General features: G+C 39.3%; 1 protein-coding gene across 2 annotated transcripts in view; it reads left to right on the forward strand.

Moving 5' to 3' along the window:
- The window catches only part of SGMS2 (sphingomyelin synthase 2), an 80,977-nt gene that overhangs the window by 53,540 nt on the left and 14,219 nt on the right, over positions 1-13,218 (forward strand). For both annotated transcript variants that reach the window (XM_029234593.1, XM_029234594.1), the window contains exon 2: positions 10,910-11,609. In XM_029234593.1, coding sequence (XP_029090426.1) covers positions 11,155-11,609 — 455 coding nt within the window. In that variant the 5' untranslated portion in view covers positions 10,910-11,154. The remainder of the gene's footprint in view (positions 1-10,909; positions 11,610-13,218) is intronic.

A 13,218-nucleotide genomic window follows, 5' to 3' on the forward strand; every position in this document is an offset into this window, starting at 1 on the left:
GGTAAATCTCACAACCAGCATTAACACCTTACCTTTATTTTGGTGTATTTATTATTAACTTGTTTTTTAAAAATGTCATACATTTACATTTTAAGAAAATAAGAATATGGTACTGTTTTTTAAATAGTAAGTTTAATGAATTTCATGGATCCTTCAAAATGTCTACTCTAGACATTTAGACTGTTTTAATGTTTCACTGAATGTATTTTTGGATAATGTTTTTTCTGTATTTAAAACTTGTTCCAGAATAAATTGTCAGTAATAGTTATTATAATATGTCAAGAAGTAGAAGCATTTTTTAAAACTCATCATGTGTTTAAAAAGAGATTTTCAAAAAAATTGTACCGATTTATGATCCTACCAGTAACTCGTATTTTGTATGCTTCTTTCTGATTACAGCTTAAACTACATTTTGATGGGCTTTGTTTCAAGGTAACTTCCCAGTGTCCTCATCCACGGGTTACAATCGGGTAGAAGCTTGCGTATTTAATCTGTCAACGAGACGTTCTGTAGGAAGTTTTTGTTTTTAGAAATTGGGAGACATTTAGTCGCAGAAATTCTTTTCTTAGGATTTGTCAGAGGAGGTGTAGGAAGTAAGGTAATGGACTCTGGCAGTTTTATCCTTTACTTCTGTTTCCTTTCCTGACCAATCTTCACTCACTGCATGGATAAACCAGCAAAAATCATTCTCTGCTCCTCTTGTCTCTTTCCATGTTCTCCAAGTGGCTTTCTTTTTTGCGGTACGCGGGCCTCTCACTGTTGCGGTCTCTCCCGTTGCGGAACACAGGCTCCGGACGCGCAGGCTCAGCGGCCATGGCTCACGGGCCCAGCCGCTCCGCGGCATGTGGGATCTTCCCGGACCGGGGCACGAACCCGCGTCCCCTGCATCGGCAGGCGGACTCTCAACCACTGCGCCACCAGGGAAGCCCTAGACTCAGGATTTTAATCTTTTTAGTTACTCTTTTGCTGCCTCTTCCCCACGTGTGCCATTCTTTATGTTGGAGTTATATGCAGAAACCAATGCCTAGGTTGGAAGCGTTGGTCAAATAAGTGCTTTTTGAGAAAGAAATAATTTATTTAAATACAACATAGTAATTTAAGTTCTGGAAGCCAAATATAGTGACCTTAATGGCTTTGGAGAAGGTATGGCTTTTTATAGCCTCATACCATTTGAAAGCAATGGGTTATTCGGCCAGTCATTGCAAAAAAACCTTTTTGTGGTTGGCATAAGAGAATGAGAAATGAGGGCTTTATACAGACCTTTCTGGGTCTTCCATGCTTGCTTTCTTTTCCTACTTTGTCCTTTCCTTATATGAAACCATGCTCTGCCTTGAGAATGCCAGATGGGCTGCAGCACAGGACTTTAAAACCCAAAGAGTTGTCTAGCCTTCCTGCTCCCCACTTGCCTTTGCCCTCTACCAAAGCCTGTAGAACACCACACCTAAATTGCAACAAGCAGATGGGACTAACCTGTTGAAGGTGCAGATTCTAGAAGCTTCCTTTTCCTTAATTTTTCAGCATTTAATTCTTGCTAACAGGAAGTGTTCCCCTTAACGTCTTAGGCTATATTAAGCGATTTTTTGCACTTGTTTCGTTGGTACAGAGCACTAAGCAGAAATATAATAACAAGTAACCCATTGCATTTTAAATACATATTGCACTGTCCTAATTCTAGACTTTAGACCTCTACAAGGAAATTGTGTTAAAGTGTACCTAGGTGCAGTTTCTGAAGCAGCACTGGGGATTGAGTAAGCTTCCTGTTCTTAGGCATCTGCCTCTGTTTACAACTACGAAATGTACTAAGTGTACTAACCGCAAGCTCCGGGTTAAATGTTTCTGCTGAAGTCTGGCCTTTGCCTCCACACTAGAGCAGGATTATTTAACTCCTTTCTATGGATTCTTGCTTAAAGGTGATTGCGCTCAAATCTCAAAACAAAGTGTTAATATTGTCTTCTAATGCACTAGGGAACAGCAAGCAAAGTTTCAAGATGTCATTTTTTTGAATACTCATTTAAATAGCCTGTTAATAGTATTTTATGCAAACTTTTGAAATTGTATAAAATATACACAAAGTTTTGGTCACCACGTGGTAGAGGGAGAAATCAACAGGTGTATTTTATAATAATCTGAAAGGCATGTAGTAAAGGAGCTTTATTAAAGGAAAGAATTATGAAATTATTTTTAAGGAACTTTTTTTTCTTCTCATGGTTTTCCTATAATATTTAAGATACTATGCTTCCAACAAATCTAGAAAATTTGTTGTTGACAAAGAAATATACTGTTGACTTTGTGGTTTATTTATTTATTTAGCATGAGATCTCTAATATAGTTTAGAAAACGTTGTGTGGTTTGGGAGTATAGTGTTAAGCTCTTAGACCTAGCTTCCGCATTTCTCTCTTTCTCAAACCAGCCACTGTTGTTGGGAGAACATGTAAGCTCCACTGTCATTTAAAAATATTAAATGGAGTAGTTTTTTAATGGTTTTCAGAAACCTCTCACTTCAGTAGGTAATCTGTGCAGACTCCTATTACAGAGTAATAAGTATTAAAACCTACGGGAATCAGTTTCTAGGTATATAAACCTTTGGGGTATATAAGGAAAGCTAGGAATGGAGAAACATAATTACCACTGCTGTTCAGTTAGGCTGTTAGATTTAACCTTTGTGATAAAGCCCCCAGAGTGTTTCTACTAAACCAGTGCCAGCAGCTTTTGTTTGACCATTAAACATGGAGCCGGTGGTGCCAGTTAGCGCAGAATGATTCTCTGACCAAACATCTCCCTGGCAGGGTTGCTCGGGAATTAACGGAATCACAGTTCAGGTTGTTAAAAGTACAAATGTCTTTGTTTAAATTATTGGGGACTTCTTTTGCTTACCTGCTGAAGTAGTTATAAGCATTTTACCACAAACACAAACCTTCAACCCGCCTTACTTATTCTCCGGGGACATGGGTTTATCATACTGGCTGTAAATTCATAAAGGGGTGGGAAGTAAAATATGCCTGCCTTGTTGTTTTTTCTCAACACTGAAAACACCCAGGCAAAGGAGGAAGAAACCACCTGGAAAGCCCATCCACCCCCATGCTCCGGAAGTTCTCTAAGCTCCTAGATGTATCAGGAATGGAGGTGGGGAAAGGGGTTTGGGGCAAGCGTAATCCAGTATTTGGGGAAAATGTGTGATGTTCCCCCACTCTACCCCTTAACTCTCAAAACCTCTGATTTAGGGTATTTCCCAAAGAAATACAAAGGATTATTTAAATATTCCCTAGTCTTTCACCTTGTTTTACAGCCCTCTTCTCTCTTCAGGGTCCTGTCTGTCTGTGTGTTTACTTATCTAATCTAATCTAATCTGTTCATCTACCCCCTCATTCCTTTATTCATTTGTTCGTTCATTCTCCTTACCACATGTTCCACATTGTACCAGGGATTGTTAAGTTGTCTTTCCCTGGGTCTCCACCTCTCTTTAAGATTCCTCTCCTGGAATCAGATCTGATCTTCGGAATTCTCCAGCCACAAATAAAAAGATGAACAGGAAATAGAATTAAAACATCCTATGAAACATTTTGCATGTCAGGTTTTCGTGAAGGTACTTTATTCTATCAAACTTAGTGATGTCAGAAACAGTTGCTCCAGGCTGAGTGCCGTACCGCCCTCTCAGGCTGCCCTGTGGACTGCAGATTATCCCTTCCTGTGAAATACTCCCAGTCCCACAATTTGTTTTCAAATTTGCACAGCTAACATTTGCTCTGTGTAAATAAGTAGTATGCATTTCAACAAGTATTAAATGGTCTACCTTGCCAGTTAAAGTGATCAATTTTTTTTTTTTTTTTGGTGAGAAAGAAAACAGATCATCTCTTTTTCCTTGGGATCCAACTCATAGTAAATTTTGATGAATTCTGTTAGAAAATACTTCTGTTTTTTTGTCACTTCATATTATTTAGTTCCAAGTTTATTTTCGGAGCAGTTTACACAAATTTTGTAAAACAGTTTGCATTTTATTGGCTTGTTCTTGATCCTGTCTGTAGAAAACTTTAAAATGTGTGTTATTTCCACGTCACTGCTAAAGAAGTGCTCAGCTGGTAAGTACAGCACTTTAAAGGGATAAGCAAGCCTGGAATATAATAACAGAACATGGGTTAGTCCCTGGTTTCTAATTCTTTAGAAACCATATATCTCCATGGGCTATAGCTTTAAAAAAAAACGTAATTGAGTTATAACTTTCATCCTATAAAATTCATGTGTTTTAAGGATACAATTAAATGATTTTTAGTAAATTTACAGAATCATGCAACCATTGTCACGATCTAATTTTAGAACATTTCCGTCATTCCCCCAAAGAAACTTCCAGCCTGTTTGCCGTCACTCTCCATTCCCACCAGCAACCACTATTGATAGGCTTAGTCTTTCTTTTATAACAACTGGATGCAGAACTATAGTTGTCCAGTCTACCTTAGTGTGAGATAGTAAATTAGTACCGAAAATCAAAACGTCTATTCTCTACCCAAGCATATCTCTTCCAGAGTTCAGAATTACAGTCATGGGTAGCTGCTTTTTCAATTCTATCTTTTAAATTTAAAAAAAAAAAAAAAAAAGTTTTTTTTCCCCCAGTCCATTCTCAGAATAGTGTCACAAGCTGCCTTACCCACCTGTCCGTTTCCCTAATTTAAATCTATCATACTTGTACAGATGTGGGACCTGTCATGGTATGACAAGGCCTCTTTTCCATGTTCCTTTTGTTGGGAAAGTATTTCACAAATATACGCAATAATTTTTGAATAAACAGTGGATCTTCTTTTCAGTTTTCAAGGACTTGTTAGTAAAAATATTTAACAAATTTTATGGGTGTTTCTGAAATTAGAATGTCATGACTCAAAAGGCACCCTTGTTTCTGTAAGCATATTAATGCCTGTCCATTTTAGGCAGGAGGATTTTTACAGGTAAATTAAGCTCTAAGAATGTTAATAAGGAAAAGCTAAGATGTCTTGGTCTCTGCAAAAACTTTTATAGGCATAAAACTTCTTAGCTAAAGTGGATGCTGTTAACATAGCAATATACCTATCTTATAAATGTAATATAGTGGTTTGTTAGTTACAGTAATTATAATTAAATGGCAAGTATGGGTAACAGGGAAATACTTAACAGGCTCCTTCCCTCTCCCCCCCAAGAGAGGTGATTTATATATTAAATTTTCTCTAAGTTTATATTAATTTTTGCAAAATTATGAAGATTTAAAAACGCCTGTAAAGTTATCTGGAGACTTTCCTATGTATTTTATGTATCTCTCTGTTTTAAAAAAGCTTGTCATTGATTATCTCAATCTTTTTTTTTTTTAACAAATTTATTTATTTATTTATGGCTGTGTTGGGTCTTCGATGCTCCGTGTGGGCTTTCTCTAGTTGCAGCGAGCGGGGGCTACTCTTTTTTTTTTTTAACATTTAACACAATTTTTTAAAATTATTAATTTATTTATTTTTTGCTGTGTTGGGTCTTCGTTTCTGTGCGAGGGCTTTCTGTAGTTGTGGCAAGCGGGGGCCACTCTTCATCGCGGTGTGCGGGCCTCTCACTGTCGCGGCCTCTCTTGTTGCGGAGCACAGGCTCCAGACGCGCAGGCTCAGTAGTTGTGGCTCACGCGCGGGGGCTACTCTTCGTTGCGGTGCGCAGGCTTCTCATTGCGGTGGCTTCTCTTGTTGCGGAGCGTGGGCTCTAGGCGCGCAGGCTTCAGTAGTTGTGGCATGCGGGCTCAGTAGTTATGGCTCACGGGCTCTAGAGCACAGGCTCAGTAGTGGCACGTGGGCTTAGTTGTTTCCACAGCATGTGGGATCTTCCCAGACCAGGGCTCGAACCCGTGTCCCCTGTGTTGGCAGGTGGATTGTTAACCACTGTGCCACTAGGGAAGTCCTAATCTTTTTCACTGACTGTTGTTGACCTATAATATGTAATGCACTAGAGGTAGTGATGTGGTATTAAGAACAGGGACTCCTGAGACTGGATTCCTGGTTCAAATCTGAGCTCTGCCACTTCCTACCTGTCTGACCTTGAGCATCTCACTTATCTCAATTTCTTTTCTTTAAAATATTTCCTAGCATTGTTATGAGGAATAATTAGATATTACACAAAGCACAGTACCTGGCACATAGTAACATGTGCTGAGGGCTATTATATTGTGGCCATTTTATTCTGCAACTTGACTTTTTAATGGCTTTAAGGTAACCACTGGGTTTTCGGTCTTAAGGGCTGAGAAAGCTTAATGTCTGTTAAGAAACTCATCAGCTCTTTTGTTTCCATTGATCTTCAACTCTGTTTCAGGACCTTGTTTTTCTTAAGCCTTTAAACAACGCCTAAATCTCTTTCATTCAGAATTGCAATTTGTAAATGTTAGCACCACATTGTCTTTGGTCAATGTTTAACCTCTATCTTTAACAGCTTACGTCTTTTTAAACATTGAAACCCACATATAAACTTAGATAAGTTTCCTTAATGTTTAAACTACATTTACATGTTTAATACATCTTATCTTCTTAACCACTGCAAATGCACAGGGAGGCCAACATACAAATTTAACAAGCAAAGTATTTCTAAGCCCGTCAGCTGGAGCTCATGCCTGCATTTAACCTCTTATGTGGGATGCTGTCCGTGAGCTTCAGATCAGACCTGGGAGTAAGTCACGAGTCGCACACTTGCACCTTTTCTTCGAGCCTTGAACCTCTGTCACCTGGCCCCTTTCCTATTCTTTTGGTAAACCATAACCTCTGATATGAATTACTGAGGTCCTACACCTCCTATTCATATCTAAGTCGGTACTTAATTGGATACTGCATCCTTCTTATAGTATTAATATACTTGTCTCACAATTCTGTAGTTACTATATCAAAATAGAGTGTTAACATGGCTATAATTTATTTAATCCCCTGTTGTTGGATATTAGGCTGTTTCCAATTTGCTCTTATAAATAACTGTGTTGAAAGCATATTTGTAGAAACATTTTGTGTACATCCTTATCTCCTTGGGATAAATTCCCAAAATAGAATGACTGGGTACCATTACCCCAATATTGGTTGTATAATGTAGTCTAATATCTACTGGTACAAACCTTCTACTGCTGCCCTCATTTTCACTCCCTGATGAACCTTAGAATCATTTTTTGTCAAATTACAGGAAAAATACTATTGGGATTATTAAGAGAAAATGACTAATGTTGTATACTAATATGGTAAGATCAAACCCTTTATGGTATAATAGAGGTGAAATAAAACATAGAAGCAAAATTATGTATTTTCTTGTAATTTGACAGAAAGATCCTGAAGTTCCCTTAGGGGTGAAAAGTGGAGGATTTTTTCCACTAGATATTAGAACACATATTACACAGCTAAAATAGTGATATTGGCATTGAAAGAGCACAGCTATATACACACTTCTGTTCCTACTACTGAGTACTTTCTCTCCCCCAAATCAAGTGGATACTGAATTTTATCAGCTTCCTTTTTTAACTTCACTCAAGATGATCGTATCTTTTCTGTTTACATTTCTTTTTTGTATTTAATAAAGTACAAATTAGTCATTTCCTAATTTGAAACCTTCCTTGTATTTCTGGAGTAGATCATACTTAGTTCTTAAAAACAAAAGCAAAACCTAGTAAAACAGTATCATTGTACTATAAGTTTCAGAGTTTCACAGTTGCCTTCAAAAGAAAGATTAATCTATAGAGATCTTGAACTTTTAAAATATTATCTAGACTAACTTCCAGTATATATTGCAATGTAAGAGAACTTGGAAATCCTTTCGTCTGCTTTGTGCTCTGACAGAGGACCCTAAACAAGTGACCTAATGGGATTGCCATCCCTCAAGAGGAACTATTGCGGCTTTTGTCACTTTCCAGATCCTTACTGGTAGGAAGGCCTCACCATAGGGATGAGTATGTTGGAATTATCATCTTGATGATAAACATCGCATCTCAAGATTGGCTGATACATGATGAATGTGCTTTGTATACTTAATCCTCTTGATGAAACCCCAAGGAAAATATCAATCCCGCCACTAATGTTGATAAATGGGCTTTGTACTCACAGAATGCTGTTGCTCCCAGGAGCACAAAGCTCTTCAGGATTAATTATTTCAGTCATTCTCACAGTTGTCCCAGGAGGTGGATAGCTGAACGCTTCCTCTTTAAAAAAAAAAAAAAAAGTAACTGTTTTCTTCTGTTCTACATTCTGTATTCTAGAACTAGGTAGCTACCTTTTTAAAGACCATCTGTATGTCCACTGGTGGACTTGGGTTTCAAAATCAACAAGATTCTTACCCCCTACAGACACCAGGCTCGGAGCAGATGTGTAGTAGTAAAGTTGGACGGAATTTGGATAATAGTTTGGCAAGATGCTATGAGTGGTGTAGCCTGAAGTTGGTAACGAGAGACAGGCAATGGCTGAGTTAGTGCTTTGGTACCTCCATTAGAAGTAGTTGTCCATGGTGTTGAAGGTTTGTTTTTGAAAATGCCTTACTCAGGCAGCTGTTCATTATACTTGTCCTACAACACTGAGCTAGGTCACTAAAGAGAATCTCTTGTCAGTCTTCTTTCACAGAGAGGGGCCCTGGTCCTTTCTCACCCTGCTCTGATGCATCAGTATCTGGGGGCTTTTCACAGGGGCAGAACAGTAGAAAGGTAAGAGGTCCAAAATTTTTGGCACTACCTCTTAGCCAATCTCCATCTCTTCTGTTTCCCTGCCAGACTAACTTTCCTCTTGCTTTCGCTTCCTCGGAAATGGACAGTGACTTTCTGTGGACACTTCTTTAGGGATACAGCTAAGGCTACATTTTTTCTTTTTTTTTGTTTGCGGTACGCGGGCCTCTCACTGTTGTGGCCTCTCCCGTTGCGGAGCACAGGCTCCGGACATGCAGGCTCAGCGCCCGTGGCTCACGGGCCCAGCCACGCTGCGGCATGTGGGATCTTCCTGGACCGGGGCACGAACCCGTGTCCCCTGCATCGGCAGGCGGACTCTCAACCTCTGCACCACCAGGGAAGCCCTAAGGCTACATTTTGATCTAGCGATCCACCTCATCCTTCTTCGTCTTAACAATATGCCAGTCAGTCTTCTCCAAAGTTTTGCTATTCTAGTTCCGTCTCTTCAGCTAAACTTCAAGCTCTTTGGGTGAATGTTCAGGTCAGTGTTTGTTTTTTTTTCCTTCAAATTCCTTTTAATTGCACCCACATATTCCTCAGTGCTGGGACATTTAGGTGCACAATAAACATTTGTGGTTGATCATCTATTTGCCATTCACAACTGTTAAGAAATATTGCTTGTCCATACTGACTGTGCCATTTTAACTTTTTTTTTTTTCCTTTTTCTTTCGTGAAACAAAGGCTTAGCTGTCACCACCTTGAGTTTTTCCTCCTCCCTATTTTTCTCCCCTGAAGTTACCCCGAAGGGGAGGTCTTTAAAATGCAAAGGATTGTGCTTAAGCTGTGCAGTGTACTCTGGGTGGGGACTAATTACGAGGTTTGAAAACTTCTTCAGGCGGCTGGGTTCTGGATTGGGCCGAAAATACTGCTTTCCTAAATTGACAACAGCTGGGGCCGTGTTGCTGGCACATATAAAAGAGGTGGTGCTGGTGCTGTGTTGTGGAGCAATCTTCACTCTTTAGAGCCTGTGGAGCTTTAAGCAGAGGGCACCTTTCATCACTGGTGTCGTGGTGGGTAAGTGCCCCGAGCTGGTCCTCTGGGTCCGCGTTTCTGTTGTTTGGTAGAAATTGTGGTGACTGTATCGAAATGTTGTCAGTTACTAATTTACCATGTTAGTTGTAGTGAATTATTTTATCCTTCCAGTAATGAGGAGAATTTCTCCCTAAATGGGCATAGCTAATAAGGCTTTGTGTATCTTTTCACTGTGTTACTTTGAAGGCTGTCAGTTTTCCTTCTGTATGGTGTGCATCTCTGAATATAAAAGGATAAACAGAGGTAGTGCCATTTCAAGTATCTTGAATGCATAGTTCTTGAATATGTTCTGAAAAGTAGTCACTTAAAAAGATTCCAGTTTTTAATATGAAAGTAGAAAGTTGACCATTTTGACAAATGCAGAGAATAACAATTATTCTATGCATGTAAGCAATTCATCACAGTTTTTTTATCCTTTAAGGTTCATAGAAAAGACCCAGTCTTAGGAAGGAATGATGTGATCTCTGGGTGGGTTCTAGCTTATTATGACTTCATGGTTTGCAACAAGTGATAGTGTCTGATGAAGTGTTTGCAGTGCTGGGTCCTGACATGAAGTGTTTGCAGTGCTGGGTCCTGACTTTTATTTATAGAAATTTAAAAGGAATTGTTTATTAAAATTTTCCTATTTATACTGACATCAGCTCAAAAAGAGAAGAATTCCAAGATGAAACAATTCAATGTTTTATTTATTTATTTTTAAATTTTATTTATTTATTTTTGCCTGTGTTGGGTCTTTGTTGCTGTGTGTGGACTTTCTCTAGTTGCGGCAAGAGGTGGCTACTCTTCATTGTGGTGCGCGGACTTCTCATTGTGGTGGCTTGCGGAGCACGGGCTCTAGGCACACAGGCTTCAGTAGTTGTGGCACACGGGCTCTGTAGTTGTGGCTCACGGGCTCTAGAGCAAAGGCTGAGTAGTTGTGGCACACGGACTTAGTTGCTCCGCGGCACGTGGGATCTTCCCAGACCAGGGCTTGAACCCATGTCCCCTGCATTGGCAGGTGGATTCTAAACCACTGCGCCGCAAGGGAAGTCCCTCAGTGTTTTATAAATAAACATCATCTCAGTAGCTTTAACTATGTTCTGACGATACATTTATAAAGCAAATGGCTTTGGTATTTGTTTCCTTATTTTGATAATGTTTTTGTTTTGGATGCTTGACAACTGGACAAGCACAGTTTCTGAACATAGTTCTGTTTTGTTTTTACAGGTGGGATAGTAACATCTTTGGGGGAAAGAAAATTGGCTTCCTTTCCTGAAAACGGTGAATGTACAGCAGATGGTTGCCCAGGAGGAACAGTAGTCCGATGGAGACCCTCTATGTTTTGTACTAGGAAACAGAATCAGTTGTAAGAGTCCATGTTGATCTTGGCAATAGAAGGATTAAAAAAAGTTGAGTTTCCACAAAGAACAAGAACTTTACCATCTCCTTTTTGATCTGAAGACCAGAGGACAATGGATATCATAGAGACAGCAAAACTTGAAGAACATATGGAAAACCAAACCAACGATCCTGCAAACACTTACGCAAGACCTGCTGAACCTGTTGAAGAAGAGAACAAAAATGGCAATGGTAAACCTAAGAGTTTATCCAATGGGTTGCGAAAGGGCACCAAAAAGTACCCGGACTATATCCAAATTGCTATGCCCACGGAATCGAGGAACAAATTTCCCCTAGAGTGGTGGAAAACGGGCATTGCCTTCGTGTACGCTCTTTTCAACCTCGTCCTGACAACCGTCATGATCACAGTTGTGCACGAGAGGGTCCCTCCCAAGGAGCTCAGCCCTCCACTCCCAGACAAGTTTTTTGATTACATAGACCGGGTGAAATGGGCATTTTCTGTATCAGAAATAAATGGAATTATATTAGTTGGATTATGGATCACCCAGTGGCTATTTCTGAGATACAAGTAAGTAAGGTCTAACATGTTTTGGGGATTTGCCATGAGTTTATATTTTAGTGAGCCGGTGTGTAATTGAAATGATCTTTCTCGGTTTTATCTGATAAATTCAGTCTTATCCAGGCACTTAATGAAAAGAATCAATAGAAAGATCTACAACCTTGAGTAAATCCAGTCATTATTCCATAAGCATTTATTGAGCAACTGTATGAAAGTGGCAACTGTGTGTGAAGGTGCAGAAGTACTGTGGTGGATGATTCAGACTTTGTAAATTGAAGGTGCAGTTCTAATTTCAAGCAACTTGGCACTCTGGTATTTGCATGATACATTAAGAGCCTTGGAAAGGAATAACATTCACTTCATCATGCTTGTGTTATTCCAGGCTCTTGACAGGTGGGGAAAGTTGTAGGCTGGGAAGCTTTTTTCTCTGTTACTCATAATGTGATGACTATATTGGTCTATAGTCAATTGCAGGCTTTGAGGTTTGCCTCTCTTCAAGAGTTCTCGAATTTTACATGCCTTTTCCTTTTGCCTTTTGGCAATCCAGTCACAAGAGTTTGTTTAATAAACTGCATTTAGAGCTGGGTCCATGCGGTTTGGGTTTTAGATTTCTAAAGTAAACGTGCCTTCTGGTTTCCTCAAGCCATCACAAAGGAGCACTCAGTTCATTGGTTTCAGTCTTCCCATTTTAGAATAGCGGGAATCAGGAAGTGTAGTAAGCCAGGTACTTTTGCTTTGAAGATACTTAAAAATAGGACACAGCTCTGAGGTGGTTATTTCTGCTTCCCTGTTGAATTCTGACTGCTACTCCATTAAGAAAAAAGGCCCCTCAATTCCTCTTTTCTCCTCAGCCATCATTCAGATGTTTTTTCTCTACTAAGATTCTAATAATTAAATCACAAATATAAGTTTAATTAAAACATTGCCCATAAACGGAGGCTTTTGAAAGCGTAATACATACTAACATAGTCAATACACTTCAGAGTCAAATAGGGTTTCAGTAGCAATGCCACAAGATCATTTTTTGAAGAAGGAATTTACGCTATATTGTTCTTTCAATTGGTTGTTGCTTTGAGATTTGAAGAGTTCAGTCTATTTTTGTTAAAGAGTTCCCCACATGCAGGTGTGCAGGTTTGAAAACTTATTCCACAAACTGAAGTTCATTCCTAAGCATTTTCTTTAAAATATTTCTCTTAATAATGTATAAGTAAAAAACATAGCTGTCAATTGTCTTTTACTTAGTAGGGGAACTTTACGCTAAAGTTGTTAGTTATAACGTGCTTTATGCTACAAGCAAACAGTGTAGCAGTTGAACTTTAGCGTTTTCCTTTTTAGTGTCTGGAATTGACACTGAATATAAGAGAGACTGCTCAGGCCAAAGATATTTGCTCTCTCCTTTGTTTTAGAGCAAAGTTTTATTTGTATATGTGTGTGAAAGAAATTTCCCAGGGCCGGGTAAGTAGCTGGCTTCCAGCCTGCAGTACAGTCTCGGTGTGTTTGCATCTTCACGTAGAGGACAGTTGTTACCTGTCTCTCCAGTGCCAACTTCGGTTTTACCATGTCAAAACTTGTTTTCACACAGGCCAGCCGCATGTTTTAATGATAGCTACTGTTTGGG

Source organism: Monodon monoceros, unplaced genomic scaffold (genome assembly GCF_005190385.1).
Source record: "Monodon monoceros isolate NGI ecotype Baffin Bay Population unplaced genomic scaffold, NGI_Narwhal_1 Super_Scaffold_20, whole genome shotgun sequence".
NCBI classification, from domain to species: Eukaryota; Metazoa; Chordata; class Mammalia; order Artiodactyla; family Monodontidae; genus Monodon; species Monodon monoceros.